This window comes from Pipistrellus kuhlii, unplaced genomic scaffold (genome assembly GCF_014108245.1).
Source record: "Pipistrellus kuhlii isolate mPipKuh1 unplaced genomic scaffold, mPipKuh1.p scaffold_m20_p_2, whole genome shotgun sequence".
Taxonomy (NCBI): Eukaryota; Metazoa; Chordata; class Mammalia; order Chiroptera; family Vespertilionidae; genus Pipistrellus; species Pipistrellus kuhlii.
This window is the reverse complement of record NW_023425515.1, coordinates 187,697,699-187,718,770: the sequence shown is the minus strand read 5'-3', so window position 1 is coordinate 187,718,770 and position 21,072 is coordinate 187,697,699. Positions and strand designations below refer to the sequence as shown.

Sequence of the window (21,072 nt, the reverse complement as noted above, 5' to 3'; positions counted from 1 at the left end):
ACTAATCTCGTTAAATCCTCATGACTTATTGGTTTTATAACTGGAAGGTTGTACCTTTTGACCCCCTTTCATCCATTTTAACCCACCCTCATCTCCAATCTTTTTTATGAGCTTTTTTTCTCCCAAAGATTTCACATAGCCCTAGATGGTTTTGCTCAGTGGATATAGTGTTGGCCTGTGGACTGAAGGGTCCCAGGTTCGATTCTAGTCAAGGCCCCAGTGTGGTGGCGATCAGTGTTTCTCTCTCAACATTGATGTTTTTCCCTTCCTCTTTCAAGCCAATAAATATATATTAAAAAAAAGATTTCACCTATGAGTGAGATCATATGATATTTGTTTTTCTCTGACTTATTTCACTTAACATAATGCCCTCAAGGTCCATCATGTGTTCACAAAATGACAATATTTCCCTTTTTATGGCTGAATAGTATTCCATTATATATCACATCTTTATCCATGCATACTAGTAAGTAGATGGACACTTACGTTGTTTTCGTATCTTGGCTATTGTAAGTAATGCTGCAATGAATGAATATGGGAGGCATGTATTTTTTCCAAGTAGCATTTTCATTTTATTCAGATACTCAGAAGTGGGATTGCTGAGTCATATAGTAGTACTATATTTGATTTTTTGAGGAGCCTCCATATTGTTTTTCATAGTGGTTGCACTCAACTTTTTTTTCTTTTCATCCTTATATACTACTATTGGCCCTTATCCAAGGGGTTTCTTGATGAATTAAGATCCTTATTCCTTGATACAAGGTCCAGAATGTTGGAGTCTTATATAGTTTATATTATATTGAAGTAGATCCCAGACGTATTTTTTAAAATTATTTTTTGTTTTCAGAGAGGAAGGGAGAGTGATAGAGAGAGAGAAACATCAATGATGAGAGGGAATCATTGATTGACTATCTCTTGCACTCCTCCCATTGGGGATTGAGCCTACAACCCAGGCATGTGCTCTTGACCAGAATTGAACCTGGGACCTTTCAGTACACAGGCCAATGCTCTATTTCACAGGCCAATGCTCTATCTACTGAGCCAAACCAGCTAGGGCCAGATATCTTATCTATATACCCTGTTTCCCCGAAAATAAGACAGTGTCTTATATTAATTTTTTCTCCCAAAGTTGTATTAGTCTTATTTTCGGGGAAACATGGTATTAGAGGCACAGTGTAAGGATTTGTGCACGGTGGGGTCCCTTGGCCTGGCCTGCAGGAATTGGGCCTAAACCAGCTCTCTAACATTCCCTGAGGGGTCCTGGATTGCAAGAGAGCGGTTTTTGGGTGATGCACCCTGGAATCGGGTTCTCTCCTCTCTGGTTCTGGGTGTGACACTTGAGAATCGCAACTTGCAAGTCAGTACACTCGCCAGCTCCTGCACTGAGTGTCTGCCCCTTGGTAGTCAGTGAGCATCATAGCTACAGGTTGGAGCGTCTGCCTCCTGGTGGTCATTACACATCATAGCTACCAGTTGAATGGTCGGATGTTCGCTTAGGCTTTTATATATAAATAAATATATTAGATGCCCGATGCACTAAGATTCATGCAGAATGGGTCTTCCTTACCCTGGTTGCTGGCACAGCCTTCGCTCCAGTTTTAAAAATTATATTTCAGTTAATGTTCAAAAATGGTGTGTGCTTTGATATACTAAGTGTGTAAATGTATAAAGTGTACAATTCAGCTGTTTTTTGGTATATTCACAGAGTTTTGCAAACATCACCACTAATTTCAGAACATTTTCATCACTGCAGAATGAAACCCCCATAACCATTAGCTCTTCGTTTTCTCTTCTCCCCAGCCTGTAGCAACCAGTAATTTGCTTTTTATTTCTGTGAATTTGCCTGTTTTGAACCTTTCATACATATGGAATTATATAATATGGACACAGCACATTTTAAAATTCCATTAATCAGTTGTTGTACATTTGGATTGTTTCCTTTTTTGGCTGTTATGAATAATGCTATGAGCATTTCTGTACCATTTTTATGTGGATGTACATTTTTAATTCTCAGGTTATATGTGTAGGAGTTGGAGTTACTAGCTTATATGGTAATTTTTAGTTTAACTTTTAGGAACTGATAAACTGTTCTAAAGTGCTGCATCACTTTGCAATCTCACCAGCAATGTAGTAGGTTTAGGTATTTCCTTATCTTCATCACTTATTATCTTTTTTATTTTAGCTATCCTAGTGGATGTGAAATGCTATGTCATTGTGGTTTTGGTTTGTATTTCCCTAAAGACTAAGTTGTTGAATAGATTTTCATATGCTTATTGGCCATTTGTATATTGCCTTTGGAGAAATGTGCATTTGTGTCCTTTGCTCAGTTTAATTTTTAATTTTTTTTAATTGATTTCAGAGAGTAAAGAAAAGGAAAAAAGAAATAGAAAAATCAATGATGAGAGAGTATCATTGATTGATTGACTCTTGCATGCCCCACACTAGGGATGGAGCCTGCAACCTGGGCATTTGCCCTGACCAGGAATCAAACTGTGATCTCTTGGTTCATATGTTGATACTCAACCACTGAACCATGCTGGCGAGGCGATATCCTTTGCTTATTTTTAAATTGCATTATGTCTTTTTTCATTGTTAAGTTGTAAAAACTTCTTAATCATTACACAATTTGCAAAAATTTCCCCCAGTTTTCCATGGGTTTATATAAATTTTTATTTATTTATTTATTTATTTATATCAATTTTTGATATTTATCTTTACATAGAATGATATCGTTAACTCTTTTAAAAAAATATATTTTTATTGATTTTTTTACAGAGATGAAGGGAGAGGAATAGAGAGTTAGAAACATTGATGAGAGAGAAACACCAATCAGCTGCCTCCTGCATACCCCCTACTGGGGATGTGCCAGCAACCAAGGTACATGCCCTCGACCGGAATAGAACCCAGGACCCTTCAATCCGCAGGCCCACGCTCTATCCACTGAGCCAAACCGATTTTGGCAATATATCGTTAACTCTTAATTTATTATTGTCATGATAAATTTTAAATCCATCATTGTCATTGTCATCAGTGATTTCTAACTGGTGTGCTGTGGTGCAAGAATTTTTAGAGCATGTAATACCTGACTATTTAGTTAGGGGCCCTGATCTCTTTTTTCTTAGATTATATATTAAAATAAATAAATAAATAAATAACAACAGCCACCACAACAGTAGTGGTCTGGTGTGAATGAATCAAAAGCATATCTTGTTTTCTTTTTGTCAGATTGGCAAAAAATATACTTTTTGGTGTGTCTCAGGATTTTAGTAATCTTATCTATAACATAAAAGGCCTGTGGTTGTGACGCCATAAGAGCTCACGACCAAATGAGTAGTGGCTCTTGTGGTGGTAGTGTTGGTGGGGGGCTTGTGCCGGCAGTGTTCGCAGAGTGTGCGAGGCATCGCGGGATGGCAGACATGGACCTGATGGCAGGCTAGGCCTAGGGGATCCTATACGTGCATGATTTAATTGTGTGCTGGACCTCTAGTTCTGTATAATAAAGAGGTAATATGCAAATTGACTGCCACACCCTCACAAATGGCTGCCTAAGAATAGGCCAGTGGGGGTGGGGGGTGTTAGTGAGGGATGACAGAACGACTGAACAAGCAGGCTGCCTGGGGTGACCAGGCCAATGGGGGAGTGGGGGGGGAGTTGGGGGTGATTAGGCTGCAGGGCGAGGGGCAGTTAGGGGTGATCAGGCCAGCAGGCAGGCAGGTGAGCGATTAGGAGCCAGCGGTCTAGGGTTGTGAGAGGGATGTCTGACTGTCAGTTTAGGCCCAATCCCTGGCCTAACAACCCCCCCCCGCCCCCAGGAATTTTGTGCACTGAGCCTCTAGTGTGTGTGTGTGTGTGTGTGTGTGTGTGTGTGTGTGGCGCTAATATGCAAAGTGTCCCCTTGGGAGTTAGACTGGGAGACGAGGAGTTCAATTTCTCTCTATGATGTATGCTGACCATTAGGGGGCAGTGTGTAATGAAGGAAGGCCCCAACCAGCAATGAAGGAAGGATAGCCCTGGTCGGCAGCTGGAAGTTCCTAATTGGTCTTGATCACTGGTCAGGCCTAGGGTAAGGTGACCAGACGTCCTGCTTTTGGTAGGACAGTCCTTATAGGGACTTTTTAAAAAGGCTGTGGGACGCGGGACAAATTGTTAAAAAATCTGGACTGTCCTGCCAAAAGCAGGATGTCTGGTCACCTTAGCCTAGGGACCCTACCTGTGACGATTTTCATGCACCAGGCCTCTATTTTCTGTGTGCCATGAGATGAAAAGGGTTGAAAAGCACTTTTCTAGATAACTGTTTTTTTTTTAAATATATATTTTATTAATTTTTTACAGAGAGGAAGGGACAGAGGGATAGATAGCGAGAAACATCGAACAGCTACCTCCTGCACACTCCCTACCGGGGATGTACCTGCAACCAAGATACATGCCCTTGACCAGAATTGAACCTGGGACCTTTCAGTCCTCAGGCCAACCCTCTATCCACTAAGCCAAACTGGTTTCGGCAGTTCTAGATAATTGTTAAAACTGAAGTTTAACTTTTGTTTTTAACATTTTAACAGTTGTATTGAGACTTATGACATAATAGAGGCCTGGTTCACAAATTTGTGCATGGGTGGGATCTATTGGGGCCTTCTTGCCCAGTCCTGACCTGGGCCTATCAGGGGCCGGCCGGCCGGCCAGGGGGAGGGACCATGGGAGGTTAGTCGGCTGTGCGAGGTTGGCTGTGGAAGTGCACTGACCACCAGGGGGCAGCTCCTCCATTTGAGTGTCTGCCCCCTGGTGGTCAGTATGCGCCATAGGACTGGTTGTTCAGTTTGGTCATTTGGTCATTTGGTTGCTTAGGCTTTTATGTATATAGATTACAAATATTGCCACCTTACTTGGTTATGTCCAAATTGTGGGAGTTTTGCAATCTATGCCTTTTAGCATATTTGAAGCATTTCTAGTTGCTGGTGTAGAAAGTAAAAGAAAGATCTGATACAAAGAAGAAGCCAGTTTGTTGATAGAAATGTAATGAGTGGGTTGATTTATTGGTAATTCCTTCACAAAGTTTTTTTGTATACAGAGATAATATAACTGTTGATGTTGCTGCATTATTCCAGATAGTTTGGTGCTGTAATGGGTATATTTATAATCTAATTGTTCTGAGTTCAAAAATGGAATGATTTTAAGTACATTTATAATGTTACATAACCATCACTATTTTTAGAATGTTTTTCATCTCATACAGAAATTCTGCATCCATTAAGCAGTAACTCCTCATTTCTCCCTACCCCAAGCTCCGGTAACCTATATTCTACTTAATGTCTCTGTGAATTTGCCTATTCTAATAACACTTACAAGTGAAATTATAAACTGTCCTTTTGTGTTTGGATTTTCAAAATTTAGTATGATTTTTCAAGTTTATGTTGTAGCATGTATCAAAACTTCATTTTTTTAAATACATTTTTTATTGATTTTAGAGAGGAAGGGAGGGAGGGAAAGATAGAAACATCAGCGATGAGAGAGAATCATTGATCAGCTGCCTCCTGCATGCCCACATTGGGGATCAAGCTCGCAACCTGGGCATATGCCCTGACCTACTGGTTCATAATGACGCTCAACCACGGAGCCACACTGGATAGGCAAAACTTCATTTCTTTTTATGTCTTAATATAATATTCCATTTATGTATATACTACATTTTGTTTTATCCATTCATCTGTTAATGGATACTTGGGGTTTACATCTTTTGGCAATTGGGAAATTGTGAATACTGCCATGAACATGGTGTTACATATTTGTATTTGAGCCCCAGTTTGCACTTCTTTTGAGTATGTGCCTATGATTGGAATTGCTGGGTCATATGGTAATTCTATGCTTAACTTTTTGAGAAAATGCCAACCCTTTCCACAGTGGCTGTACCATTTTTACGGTTCCACAAGGTTTCAAATTTCTCCATATCCTTGCTAACACTTGTTCTTTTTTTTGTTTTCTCTTTTCCTCTAAATACTAGCTATCCTAGTGGCTGTGAAGTGGTATGTCATCTTGGTTTTGATTTGCACTTCCCTAACAGCTAATGATTTTGAGCATCTTTCCTGTGCTTTATCTGCCATCTATATATCTTTGGTGAAGTGTTTTGCCCATTAAAAAAAATTAGGTTGCTGTAAGATTTCTTGTATTCCAGATACATTGGAAGGCATTTTTAATATTTGTATGTAATGAATTATTTCAATTTCTGTCATCTCCCCCCTCCAAGTTAAAAAGATTCTTTCATCAGTTCATTTATACCAAATAATTTTTTTCCTTTCAGTTCAATTGCTTTTTAAAAAAATACATTTTATTGAGTTTTTACAGAGAGAAAGAGAGAGGGATAGAGAGTTAGAAACATCGATGAGAGAGAATCATTGATCAGCTGCCTCCTATACACCCCCTACTGGGGATGTGCCCGCAACCAAGGTACATGCCCTTGACCAGAATCGAACCTGGGACCTTTCAGTCTGCAGACCGATGCTCTATCCACTGAGCCAAACTGGTTTCAGCTCAATTGCTTTTTGAAACTGGATTTTATGATTGTATTTTCCCTATTAGAGGAAATAATTTAAACTATATTAGAACATATAAAAGGAAAAGTTCTGCTTTCTGATAATGTCAGCTTTTTCAGAGGAAGTGTAAAATTATGCTCTTCAATTGTCCAGGAATAAGAGGTCTGTATTTAAAAGTGCTATATACCTGCCGGATTGGCGTGGCTCAGCGGTTGAGCGTCAACCTATGAAGCAGGAGGTAATGGTTCAATTCCAGGTCTGGGCACATGGAATTTCGGGCTCGGTCCCCAGTTGGGGGTGTGCAGGAGGCAGCTAATCAGTGATTTTCTTTCATCGATGTTTGTCTCCCTCCCTCTCACTTTCTCTCTGAAATTAATAAAAATATATTTAAAAGATAATACAAGTGCTGTACCTGCCTTTCTAAAAGGCCAGATTGCATGTAGATAAAATATAATTCACTCCTACTGAAATATGTAGAATTTTCATGAATTTTTCCAAATTATATTTCTTTCATAACATATATGTGTCAAAATATAAAAGGTGCCCTAAAATTTTTCTTTACACTCATAGTAAATAGTTTTTGGGAATAAAAATGAAAACATATGGTTAAACCAAAGATTTTCTTAGATTTATTAACTTATATGAAATAATTTTAATTATACCTAAATTATAAATCTTAGCAGTTTTCTTTTAACTTCTGGAAAAGAAAATAAAATAGCAAAAAATTACATTAAAACAATTAGGCTGTGATTTGTAAATAAACATAAAATATTTGGGTTATTTTGTCTTTAAGTAAGGAATATTTGAAATCACCTCACTTTTCATTAAGATCATTTTCACTTAATGAATTAAGTTAAAATGAAATCTATAGAATAACTATTTTTAGTTACAGGTTTTGTGGTTTTTGTTTTTTTTGTTTTTTTTTGTTTTTTTGTTAATCCTCACCCGGGGATATTTTTCTGTTAATTTTTAAGGAGAGTGGAAGAGAGAGGGAAAGACAAAAACATTGATGTGAGAGAAATACATTGATTAGTTGCCTCCTGCATGCCCCAGAACAGGGCCCGGGCTATGGGAGAAGCCTGCAGCAGAGGTATGTGCTCTTGACTGGAATCGAACTCGGAACCCATTGGTCCCCAGGCCAACAACCGGATCGGCTACATTTTTTAATAAAAATATTTTAAGGTTTCTGAGTTACTTTGATCAATGTTAGGTCCAGTATCCCTTTGTAGAATGTACAACTTTCTAAAATCTTCTGAGAGAAAAGTTTCAGCTAAGTGTTCTAGAAAGGTAAAAGGTAAAAGGTAATACTATAAGGAGTGAGTGTAATAATGTGGTAAAAACATTTCTAAATATTTTCCCCAAGAAAGATAAACGTGAGTGTAAAAGTCATTTAAAAAGTCACTTTTGAGTCCGGCTGGTGTGACTCACTGGTTGAGCATTAACCCATGAACAAGGATATCACGGTCAGGATATTCTCAATCAGGTCTGGGCACACGCCCGGGTTTTGGGCTTGATCCCCAATGGGGGCATGCAGGAGGCAGCTGATTAATGATTCTCTCATCATTGATGTTTCTCTCTCATTTCCTCTTTCTGGGGGGAAAAAAAGAAAGAAGAAGAAGAAGAAAAAAAAAGGCACTTTGTAACCTCCCCCCTACATACATAATACACATTTTCTAAAAATAAGAAACAAATTAAAAAACCTATTTTTGGAAAATTATTGATGTGCAACAATAATGTTGACTTTATTTTTTTTCCAGATATGGCCGCGTGGAAAGTGTCAAAATTCTCCCTAAAAGGGGATCTGAAGGAGGAGTGGCTGCCTTTGTGGATTTTGTGGACATCAAAAGTGCACAGAAAGCTCACAACTCAGTCAACAAAATGGGAGATAGAGACCTACGCACGGATTATAATGAACCAGGCACCATTCCAAGTGCTGCTCGGGGATTGGATGATACAGTTTCCATAACATCTCGTAGTAGAGAGGTTTCTGGGTTCAGAGGAGGTGGTGGAGGGCCTGCTTATGGCCCCCCACCACCACTTCATGCACGAGAAGGACGTTATGAGCGGAGACTTGATGGGTAAGTTCCAAGGTTTCTGTAGGCAGGTATTTTGTATTTGATATGGTGAGAAACAGAAACTCATATTTAGGGGCCCCAGATGGATTTAAAGTTTTGGGCATTCTCAATGTTTCCTATTTTGGGTTGGAAACGGAAGTAATTTCTATCCCAGTGGCTGGTATTATGGAATCGTAGAGGATATTTCCTGCAGCTGGTTGGATATCTACTCCTGAGATATGAAGTGATGGAAGATTTTGTATGGCAGCAGTTTTGGAGTTTTGGAGATTTATTTATTTCTTCTCTTGGATGATGATAAGGCCTTCCTTGGATATATTCCTTTTACCTGACGGAGCTATTTGGCTACAGAATTTGTGGTTATACTATATGGAATATTTCTGGAATATTAGAGCCTACAGATTCTTTTAGAAATGAATATCTGCTTCTCAATTTTCACTACATAAAGTGTACAAATGAATTGGATTGTCATCAAAAAAATCTAGCACATCATAATGACTCAACTCCTTGGATTCTACAAACAATACTTTAACCTGGAAATGTGTAACTTGGAGGAAGAAGAATGAAGGCAATGTTTGATTTTCCCATTTTGGATCTACACAATTTCCATGTTGGAATTATACTCCTGGATGGAATGGGGAAAGTTTGAGATGATGGACATTGTTAAATCCTGGAATATAGCCATTGTTTCCTAATTTCTGGAATCTATGGGATGTCATGCAGTCAAAATTCCATTAGCCCAGGAGAAGAGGATTACTATCTCCTTGCTGAAGCAAGTTGCTGCCCAATTAAAGGTACTTTAGTTTGAACACATGGTGATGATCAGTTGTGGATACTGCAATCAAAATTGACTGTGCTGGATGGCTACAAAAGTGAACTATTGGCAAGCAACTATGCCTTCCTCATTTGGTGGAATCATTTCCTCTTCTGGTCAGCTGCCTGATTCATACTTAGGGCCGGAAATTTTTATGAATGTGGATCAATTTATAATTGTCTACTATCTCAAGAAAGAAGTCTGGGGGTTTGAGAGTTACAGTTTGTCTGGGACAACTTGCTTCCAGTGGAATTATTTTATCTGATCACTAAGATTTTTTTTTCCTTGTGGTTCATCTAAATATCATTTGACACCCTTGCCCATTAAGAAGGTGGATTACCCCCATAAGAGGGGCCAAAATTGGGGAAGTTATGTTCACAATTCTCTCCCTAGATTTAATTGGGATTATAGGTCGTGTTTCCACACTTGGAAAAGGTTGGTATGTCCTGACCTGTGTATATTAGCCCCTCTCCTAACCCAAGTCAAACTCTCTCTTTCCCCCCACTAACTCTAGAAGTATTTAGTACTAATAGATGAATTAAAAAATAGCTATTAGATTTCAGCTCTGCTAGCTCTTGTGCCTGCCTTCTGTATCTTCCTAATGGATAAGAACTTTATATAGTTATAAGCTATTAGCTGTAGCAGTAATTCTCCTAGAACTGTTGCTTATTATATCATTAATAACAGCTTTCACTGATTAATATTTGATAGGATACTAATAGAATTATTTATTAAATTTTCTCTTAAGTCTGAAAGGAAACCCTTGTTTGTTAGACATTGAAATATCCAAATTCTAGAAATGTAGTGAATAAAAAAGGAAAAAGTCATTTAAGTAGGAAAGATATTATTATTGAATTTTTTGTCATGCCAGTCGCTTTTCATATGGCTGCAAAAAACAAACGCAGCATTGGAAAGTATATTTGCTACTAAGTGAAATGGTAGATGAGATGAAGATTAGTGGAGGTATTTGGAATCCAGTAATGTAGTGGGGACATAGTATTATAATATTTTTGCCAGATATTCTTCATTTGAGAGATTCTAATTCTTCTACATTTTTCATGATTCCTAATTTCTTTTGACAGAAGGTAGTTCCAAATATAACATTGAGAAGAAGCTCAATCTTAAGTTGAAATTCAAGTGAAATGGTCTTTTTAGAGACTCAGGAAATGAGTTTTGGTTTCCTACCAAAGTAGAGAATATAAGATTTATTTATAGGATTAGACTTAGTTTTAAGTACTAACACTTAATTGCATCTGTGAATTATACATGCAACAATTTTTGCACTCTTAGGTTAACAGATATGTCCTACAGAAAATGTTTTTTAAGTTAAACCATTGCTAATAGTAACCTTAGAGACTCTTAAAATTCCAAAAGTTGCCTAATTTTATTATAGGCAAATTGAGTATAGCTAAAACCTAAGTGAACATATTTCCTGTAACCATTAAGTACATACATTAACAAATTGAATCGTGGAATAGACATTTTAAAAATTATGTGGAATTTTATAGCACAAGGATGTAAAATAACCTTTATTCTTTAATTAGCTAAATTTACCATAGACTAGTATGTAGCAATCCAATATTTTAATATCCTAAGTATTGCTTTTTTTTTAGATTTCACTTTTTTTTAATTAAATGTGATTGGGCACAGCAGTTTGTATAATCTTGTAATTTTTATAATTACCTAAGAAGTTGAAAGTTAATGAGAAAAAGTTATAGTTAAAGTTTTTTCTGGACTTCTTTGAAAATGCCCTCCTACAGCTGGGACATACATGACAATAGGGCTTTCATGACTGTGTTAGAAATGTGTCATGTAAATTCTGCCTAAAAACAGCTTACATAGTAAATAAAAGTTTGGTATATATTTTAATGAGATGAAAGTATAGAAAATTTTCATATTAAAATGACAGTTTCTTCTTGTTCCATTAAATTTAAGATGAAAAGGAGATAGCATATGTCTATTTCTGTGTATAAACCAGAAAATTCCTAATAAAAAGAGTTACTGACTTGCAGAACACTAGTCATGAAAGCCCAATATACAATTAAAACAATGATTACTCAGCTGTGAAAATAACTTTTGGAGTCAAGTAAAATGTTAAGCTTGTTAGTATTTGCTTAATAAGTAGGTTAATGCTGTTTAGAAAATGACCAGTTGTAAAGACAGACAATGCTGAAGTGAATGTTTGCATGACTTATTTTTAGTTTTGCTTGTCCCTTTCTGATTGATTAAATATTTTTCCCCCCTCCTAAAATGCAGGGCTTCAGATAACAGGGAGCGTGCTTATGAACATAGTGCCTATGGACACCATGAACGGGGGACGGGAGGATTTGATCGGACAAGACATTACGATCAGGATTACTATAGAGATCCTCGCGAACGGACTTTACAACATGGGCTCTATTATTCTTCTCGGAGTCGAAGTCCAAACCGTTTTGATGCTCATGACCCCCGATACGAACCTAGGGCTCGGGAGCAGTTTACGCTGCCCAGTGTGGTACACAGGGATATCTACAGGGATGATATTACCCGGGAGGTACGAGGCAGAAGGCCTGAGCGGAATTACCAGCACAGCAGGAGTCGGTCACCACATTCATCCCAATCTAGAAATCAGTCTCCTCAGAGGCTGGCTAGCCAAGCATCTAGACTCACAAGGTCCCCTAGCGGCAGCGGCTCTAGGAGTAGATCCTCCAGTAGTGACTCAATCAGCAGCAGCAGTAGTACCAGCAGTGACAGGTAGGTTAACAGCCTTTTGTTACAATAGACGAGCTGTTGAATAAATTGTCATAAATTCTCCATGATCAGTGGTAATGATTTTTAGAATAGTAATATTTTTAAAAGAGAATAATCTTGGATCATGTATATAATGAGTAAAGAAACTGATGCACCCGAAACTGATGATTTGCAAATACTGTGTCATCCTCCAGATGCTCAATATTAAAATTGCCAAAAAGGAAGAAAAGTGGCAAGTTTAGCTGTGTTGAAGCAGATCTGGTGCCACTGAAAATTATTTATTTTTAAGTTTTAATTTCCTTGGTATATAATATTAACCTACTTCTGTTCTGGTTCAAAATTTGTAAAAACTATTTTGTAAAAGGTGTATTGGTGAAGTAGTAGTATGGTTGACATTTATTATCAATGACTAAGTCAATTTAAGAATATATTTCAACTAATTTTAACATAGGGAGGTAACAAGTAGAAAAGCTTTCTTTAAATGCAGGTTATAACTTGGCTGTTCACTAAAGCTGAGTAAACTGACTTCATTAGTTGGAAGTTTTTTTCACAAAGGCATTTTATTTTATTTATTTATTTTTAAAGATATATTTTATTGATTTTTTTACAGAGAAGAAATGAGGATAGAGAGCTAGAAACATCAATCAGCTGCCTCCTGCACACCCCTCACTGGGGATGCGCCTGTAACCAAGGTACATGCCCTTGACTGGAATCGAACCTGGGACCCTTCAGTCCACAGGCCAACGCTCTATCCAGTTACGGCAAAAGGCATTTTATTTTAAAGTTGAAAATAATGTAGGTAGTCTTAGGAAATAGCTTAGAGGTTAGGTATTTGTGTTTTAAAAACACAGATCTGGGTAGACAGTATAGTTTGCTACTTTCATAATTTAAGCTGTCTAGGCCTTAGCTTTCTCATCTTTTAAAAGACCATGCTTTATGAAGTTACTGTGAAGATGAAAATGAAAAAAAAAAAGTGTCAAATGCTTAGCTTGATACCCATATGTGTTAAATAGACACTGTCTTTAATAATTGCTAGCTATTATTATTACTATTTCAAATGTTGTCTTTGAGCGTTTCCCATTTCTGGTTATTGTTATTTAACCTGTTAATCCTAGATATCATAGTTTTAAATTTAGATTGTGTGTATTTTATGTTGATTAAAAAATTTGTTGAGGATATTACAGATGTCCTCTATTGCCCCCCTTCACTGGGTTCCCACCCCACTCCAGGCCTCCACCACACACTGTGTCCATGGATTATGCATATAAATTCTTTGATTATTCTCTGCCTGCCTCTCTCCCCTCTTCCCTTTGAGAACTCTCAGTCTGTGCCATGCTTTGATGGTGTGCATTTTAAAAATTTACAGAATACAGATTATTTGACCTGATTAAATGCTCAGATTAATTATTTTTCTTTTAATATTGCTTGCTTAGAATTAATTTAAGAAAAGTAAATGCTCAGCCAGCTGGTTTGAATCAAGTGGTTGAACGTTAACTTATGAACCTGTTGGTCATGGTTTGATTCTTGGTTAGGGCAGGACTCGATCTCCATTGTGTGGGGGAGGCGTGCGTACTGGGGATAGCCAATCCATGATTCTCTCTTCTCATCATTGATGTTTCTATCTTTCCCTTTTCCTTTATATCTCTGGGGGGAGAAAAAAAAGGTAAATGATCATATAATTGATGAATGTCTCCTTTTAGGCCTCCTAAATGTTCTAATTCAAAATAATAAATAGAAACATTTTATACATTTATCTATAGCTAATTAAGACATTTTTGAAGATACAGCATATTACAACGAAGCAAGCTCTTGTTTATGAAATCAGGAGAGTTAGGTTCTGGCTTTAGCTTTGTAGCTCTGTGACATGGATGAGAATCCTCAACATCTCTTGATTTCATTTGGTATCTTGTTGAGACAAATGGTTGACAAGCTTCATTTGAGCTCTATAAACTGATTATAAAATCTTGTTATGCCTCATTTTCTCCTACATAGAATTATCTAAGATACTTAAGTTTTAGTCATTTTCCCCAAACCTACCTCATTAAAGGGATGCCACTGCATTCCACTGGATGAAAATTTATTGAAAAGCCCACATATTGAGAGGAGAAACATGATACATAAATCATTGTACTTGCATGGGGAAGTTATAGTGTTTTGGGATTTGGACCTTAGCATTGTAGACTCAGAAGTTTGAACCCACAGGTGATATGATGACTTGGATATATCCTGTTTACATAATCAAAAGAATAGTTATATACCTTTTACTATTTGCAGTCAGAAAGATAACTGCCAAAAAGGCAAAGGCAGGATGAACTTAGAAAATCTACATGGGGACTAAAGGACGAAATTAAAATAAAGAATATTTCCTCTTCTGTCAGCTGCCTGATTCATACTTAAGTCTGGAAATTTTTTTGATTTAGGGCTGTGAAAAATATGTAGGATTTTAGCAAAAAGAAAAAAGGAGTTTTAGGCTAGAAATTGGAACAATGTGGGGGGAAGGAACAACTTAAAGAGATACAAGTGGGTGGAAGAATGTTTTGAGAATAGCAGACAATTTAGAATAACTTAACCACACTAATATTTTTGCATTTTATTCTTTATGCAGAAATGACTGTTGAAGGATTTTGAGAAGGGAGATGGCTTGTTGAGATCTGTGCTTTAGAAAAGGTATCTGGCCTGGCCAGCGTGGCTCAGTGTTGAGTGTCGACCTATGAACCAGGAGGTCACGATTCGATTCCTGGTCAAGGGCACATGCTGGGTGGTGGACTCGATCCTGACAAAGCCGATCAATGATTCTTTCTCATCGTTGGTGTTTGTCTCTTTCCCTCTCCTATCCTCTCTGAAATCAATGAAAAATATATTTAAAAAAATAAAAAACAATAATGATAAAACAGGCATAGAATAGGAAAGACAGAGATTCTGGTTAAGAGGCTATTTTAGTTCTTGGAGAAGGAAAACTTGGACTGTGAGAATGCCTAACTAGGGACAAGGGGGAGAGACATTGTATTAAGAATCCGATGTTGATTTATGAAAACCCGAATGAACTTTTTTTTTTTTAAAAATATATTTTATTGATTTTGTACAGAGAGGAAGGGAGAGAGATAGCGAGTTACAAACATCGATGAGAGAGAGTCATCGATCAGCTGCCTCTTGCATACCTCCTACTGGGGATGTGCCCGCAACCAAAGTACATGCCCTTGACTGGAATCGAACCCGGGACCCTTCAGTCCCCAAGCCGACGCTCTATCCACTGAGCCAAACTGGTTTTGGCAACCCGAATGAACTTTAATGATGGGTGTTTCAATACTACCCTGAAACAGCAGGACCAGGTCTTGGCACATTGTCTTTCTCAGAGTATATGTTCAACAAATAGTTGAAGTTCTGAGATATGATTCTTAGTTAATATGAGGGATAAAGCAAAATTGATATAAATAGCTGAAAGATTTGGTCATGATATTGTGATTAAAGCAAGTGCATAGAGATATTCCTTGGCATTCAGAGCATATCCATCATCCTTGGGGTCAGCCTCCCTTTTATCAAGATGTCCTCTTTTCTTCTATAATTATATTGACTTCAAAGTATATTTTGAGATGTCACGTAGATTCAGAATGTTCAATATCCTGTTGGAAGTAATAAATTCCTTTTGTAATCTTTAAAACCTTATGATTGTGAAGCTGTGACATTCTATTGAAGTAAATCTTTTAAAGTTGTTTAAAATTGTCTTGGCTGGTGCATTCAGTAGTTAAGCATTGACCCCCCCCCCCCCCCCCCCCCCCCCTGAAGGTTCATGGTTTGATTCCCAGTCAAGGACACATACCTGGGTTTCAGGTACATTCCTTGTCCCAGGATTGAGACTCGTGCGGGAGGCAGCCAGTCCATGTATCTCTTTCACTTCGATATTTCTCTTTCTTGCTCTCTTCCCCTCTATGCCCCTTCCTTCCTTTTCACTCTTTCTGAAAAGCAATGGAAAAAAACAATCCTCAGGTGAGGATTAACAAAGAAAAAAAAGTTTAAAACTAACATTTTATAGTAGACAAAATATAGTTTGGTTTTATCTATAGAAACAAGTTTCTATTCTTGTCTGCAAGACTGACTAGGAAATTAATCACCCTCCACCTCCCCTTATTGTTACAGATTTGGTGAATAGAATCCTAGCAGTGCATTTCTTTCTTTTCTTTTTCTTTCTTTCTTTTTTTTTTTTTTTAAATTTCTTTATTGATTAAGGTATCACATATTTGTCCTCAACCCCCCATTCTAATCCTCCACCCCTCTCCACTCATGCTCCCACCCCCCTATTGTCCTTGACCACTGGTTAGGCTCATATGTATGTACACAAGTCATTTCTTTTTTCTAATGTTTTTTGAAAATATATTTTTTATTGAGTTTTTACAGAGAGGAAGGGAGAGAGATAGAGAGCCAGAAACGTCGATGAGAGAAAAACATCAGCCAGCTGCCTCTTGCACACCCCCTACCGGGGATGTGCCCACAACCAATGTACATGCCCTTGACTGGAATCGAACCTGGGACCTTTCAATCTGCAGACCGATGCTGTACTATTGAGCCAAACCGGCTTCTGCTCTAATGTTTTTAGTGATTTCAAAGAGAGGAAGGGAGAAGGATAGAGGTAGAAATATCAATGATGAGAGAATTCTCGATCAGCTGCTACAACCACACCTTCCTCTCAGAGTCCCTCACAGGAGATTGAGCCCACAACCCGGTCATGTGCCCTGACTGGGAATCAAACTCCAGGTTCATTGGTCAAATACTGGCCTGGTCTAGCAATGCATTAGCAATGCAAATGAGTAAACAGGGAATTAATGGCAGTCTAGTTTCGAAGTCCTTATACACCTACTATCTTTGCAAAAACTATTCAGAGTATTTGGTGAGAACTAGTGCTTCATGAACTTACCTGTGTACAGTCCTGTGTTGCTATATGTCTCTTTCTTTCTCTTTCACGGTCATTTAGGGAGCACTTTCCTTATAGCAGAAAAATTTAAATACATGAATTTTGCAAAAGCAATTATTTTAAAAGCCCTTGATTGAAGTTGAATGTACTTTATTTCTGTAGTTTTCTATCATTGGATCCCCTCCCTTCATTATGTTGTAAGACTTTTCTTTAATACAAGCCAAAAACATTGGATAGAGGTTGTAAAGGGCATAGAGGGGATAAAAGGTGATAGAAATTTATAAACTTTCCTAATATCTCAAAGTAAATTTTTTTTTTTAATGAGTTGGGCATTGACTTGTTATTTCACCAATCCATGCACTCATTGGTTGTTTCTTGTATGTGCCCTTACTGGGGATCGAATCAGCAACCGTGGTGTATCAGGACAATGCTATAACCAGCTGAGCTACCCAGTCAGAGCTCCAAGTACTTGAGACTGAGCTTTGTTTCCTAGTTGTTTACCTTGGTTATAGCCAAAGATGATTGGCTGTCTTAGAGTCTGAACTTGGATGGGGGATGGGGGGAACTATATCTTTTCCCTAACCTATACCTGAAATTAAGCATTGCCTCCCATTGTGAAAGCCAGCAAAACAAAACAGTAGTACTATCAGTGTGAGTTACTCTGTTACCAATTAGAATCCACAGGTAATTTACCCTGTTTCCCCGAAAATAAGACAGTGTCTTATATTAATTTTTTCTCCCAAAGTTGCGCTAGGTCTTATTTTCAGGGGATGTCTTATCTTTCCATGCACTAGGTCTTATTTTCAGAGGATGTCTTATTTTTGGGGAAACACGGTATTATTGTTGTAGATCTCTCAAAAGTGGGCTTATATTAATCTTTACTGGGATATTGTTATTGAACTCAGTGATAGATGTATTAATTTAATGTTAATAAAGACATATCACATAATTTAAATATTTTAATAATTGTGTCAATATAATTGGTTTCCTTTTATTCCTATTTATTTTACTTTATGCTTTAAGAAACATTATTCTGAAAAGTGGTCCAGAGACTTTGCCAGATTGTTGAAAAGGATTTTGGGCACATAAGTAGCTACAGTTAGCCTTTGATTCTACATCCTATGAAGGTTTAACTTAATGATGGACGGGAGAGGTGTGTTTTTTTTTTTTTTTTTTTTTTTTTTTGTAGGAGAGGTTTAAATAAAATGGTAATAGGAAAGAGTTGAGATTTGGATAACCCCAAACCTTTTCTTGCTCCATCTCCTCCCCCTCAATAGATTACTTCCCTAAATCTCTTTTTAGGTAAAAGTTCACTTTTGAGTTTACATTTAGCCATCTATTTAACAAATACTACTATTTTTGTGCACCAAATTTATGGAATAAGATAACAGGCTGTATCCTGGCTGATGTTGTCTCGTGGTTAGACAGTATCCGGGGTACGGAAAAATCTTGTGTTAGATTTCCTGGTCAAGGGCATGCACCTGGGTTGCAGGTTAATCCCCAACCTGGATTGGGGCGGGTGTGAGAGGCAACCAATTGATGTCTCTCACACCGATGTTTCTCCCTCTCTTAAACAACAACAACAAAAACAATGGCCTGGCTGGTGTGGTTCAGTGGTTAAGCATTGGCCCATGAACTAGGACTGTGGTCGGCAAACTGCAACTCGAGTAGCACAGGAGGCTCTTTGGCCCCTTGAATGTGTCTCTTCCACAGAATACCACGGCCTGGGTGAGTCTATTTTGAAGAAGTGGCATTAGAAGAAGTTTTAAGTTTAAAAAATTTGCTCTCAAAAGAAATTTCAATTGTTGTACTGTTGATATTTGGCTCTGTTGACTAATGAATTTGCCGACCACTGAACCAGTAGGCCATGGTTAGATTCCCAGTCAGGGCACATGTCTGCGCTGTGGGCTTAATCCCCAGTGGGTGGGTGTGCAGGAGTCAGCCGATCAGTGCTTTTCATCATGGATGTTTCTATCTCTCCCTCTCCTTTCCTCTCTGAAATCAGTAAAAAAAAATTTTTTTTTAAAAATTGGAATAAGATTATTTAAATAATGTAGTTGAAAAATTTTCTGAAATTTTCTTTGTATAGTTGTTACATTATTAGAAATTTTTTTTTGAACTGTCATAAGTTGGAAGATACACAAGGAAGATAATGGGGGAATCAGTATGGGGAAAAGACACAAAGTCAATTCGGAAAACTGGAATATGAAGTAGACTTTGTGATGTTTGTTTACAGTAACACTGAAGCATATAGAACTTTGAGTAATTAGACTTTTCAACTCTGATGCTATATTAAGATATGGCATGCTTTATGCCCCTTCCCTTGTCGATTGTTAGTTTTGCATTAGAATAATTCACTTTTTTTAAAATATATATTTTATTGATTTTTCACAGAGAGGAAGAGAGAGAGAGAGAGTTAAAAACACCGATGAGAGAGAATCATCGATCAGCTGCCTCTTGCACACCCCCTACTGGGGATGTGCCCGCAACCAAGGTACATGCCCTTGCCTGGAATCGAACCCGGGATCTTTCAGTCCGCAGGCCGAAGCTCTATCCACTGAGCCAAACCGGTCCCGGCTAGAATAATTCACTTTTTATTGAAAGGGAAATGAAGATATGTTTTTTACTAAAGTCCCGGTGCACGAGATTTGTGCACTAAGAAGGGGGGGCGGGGGGAGAATCCCTTAGCCCAGCCTGGGTCCTCTCACGGTCTGGGACCCTTCGGGGGATGTCCCTTGGGGGATGTCCCACTGGGAGGGGCGGGGGGGGGGGGGAATTGGGCCTAAGCCAGCAGTTAGATATTCCTCTTGCAGTCCAGGACCTCTTACTCCTTATTGCCTGCCTGCAGCGGAGGTGGGAGAGGCTCCTACCACCACCGCTGTACTCGCCATCTATGAGCCCAGCTTCTGGTTGAGCCACACTCCCCCTGTGGGAGCACACTGACCACCAGGGGGCAGCTCCTGCATTGAGCATTTGCTCCCTGGTGGTCAGGTCGTATGCATCATAGTGACCAGTCGTTCTGCCATTCTGTTGATTTGCATATTATGCTTTTATTATATAGGGCTGTTGGTATTATTTTATACACACACACACACACACACACACACACACATACAGTTGATTTCAGAGAGGAAGGAAGAGGAAGAGAGATAGAAACATCAGTGATGAAAAAGAATCATTGATCAGCTAGCTGCCTCCTGCATGCCCACTACTGGGGATTGAGCCTACAACCTGGGCATATATGCTCTTTACTGGAATCAAAACAGAGAGACCCTTCAGTTTGTAGGCCGACACTCTTTCCACTGAACCAAACAGCTAGGGCTTATTGTTGGTATTATTTGTAGAACTTATTTGTATATTTCTTTAATTTTTTTTTTTTTTTTTTTAATTTTATGGGCCTTGACTGGAGATCAAACCCACAACCTTGGCATATCCAGATGATGCTCTAACCCACATGTGTCAAACACAAGGCCCGCGGGCCAAATCCGTCCCGCCAGGCCTTGCAATGTGGCCCGCACCGCGCTGTCTTCACTGCACTCCGTTGCGTTTCCATTACAATGACAGTTTATGACTGTTCAGTAAACCATTCGGCCCGCGATTTAGGCTGGATTTTAGATTTTGGCCCCCTCTCTGTTTGAGTTCGACACCCCTACTCTAACCTATTGGTCGGCAAACTCAGTCAACAGAGCTAAATATAAACAGTACAATTGAAATTTCTTTTGAGAGCCAAATTGTTTAAACTTAAACTTCTTCTAATGCCACTTCTTCAAAATAGACTCGCCCAGGCCGTGGTATTTTGTGGAAGAGCCCACACTCAAGGGGCCAAATAGCCGGATCATGTACCCTTGATTGAAATTAAACCTGGAACCTTTCAGTCTGCAGGCCGACACTATCTACTGAGCTAAACCGGTTAGGGCCGTACTCTTATTTTAACCTAAGTAAAACACCATTTTTTTTTTTTTTTTTTTTTTTTTTAATATATTTTATTGATTTTTGTACAGAGAGGGAGAGAGATAGAGAGTTAGA

The 21,072-nt window shown here is 38.3% G+C and overlaps 1 protein-coding gene across 8 annotated transcripts in view; it reads left to right on the top strand.

The window, feature by feature from the left end:
* SPEN (spen family transcriptional repressor) overlaps positions 1-21,072 on the top strand; it is an 81,293-nt gene that overhangs the window by 10,316 nt on the left and 49,905 nt on the right. For 7 of the 8 annotated variants that reach the window (XM_045585169.1, XM_036446249.2, XM_045585170.1 and 4 more), the window contains exons 2-3: positions 8,282-8,602; positions 11,667-12,143. In XM_045585169.1, coding sequence (XP_045441125.1) covers positions 8,545-8,602; positions 11,667-12,143 — 535 coding nt within the window. In that variant the 5' untranslated portion in view covers positions 8,282-8,544. Of the gene's footprint in view, positions 1-8,281; positions 8,603-9,679; positions 9,846-11,666; positions 12,144-21,072 lie in introns of those variants that run through there. The other variant, XM_036446254.2, reaches the window with a different exon arrangement.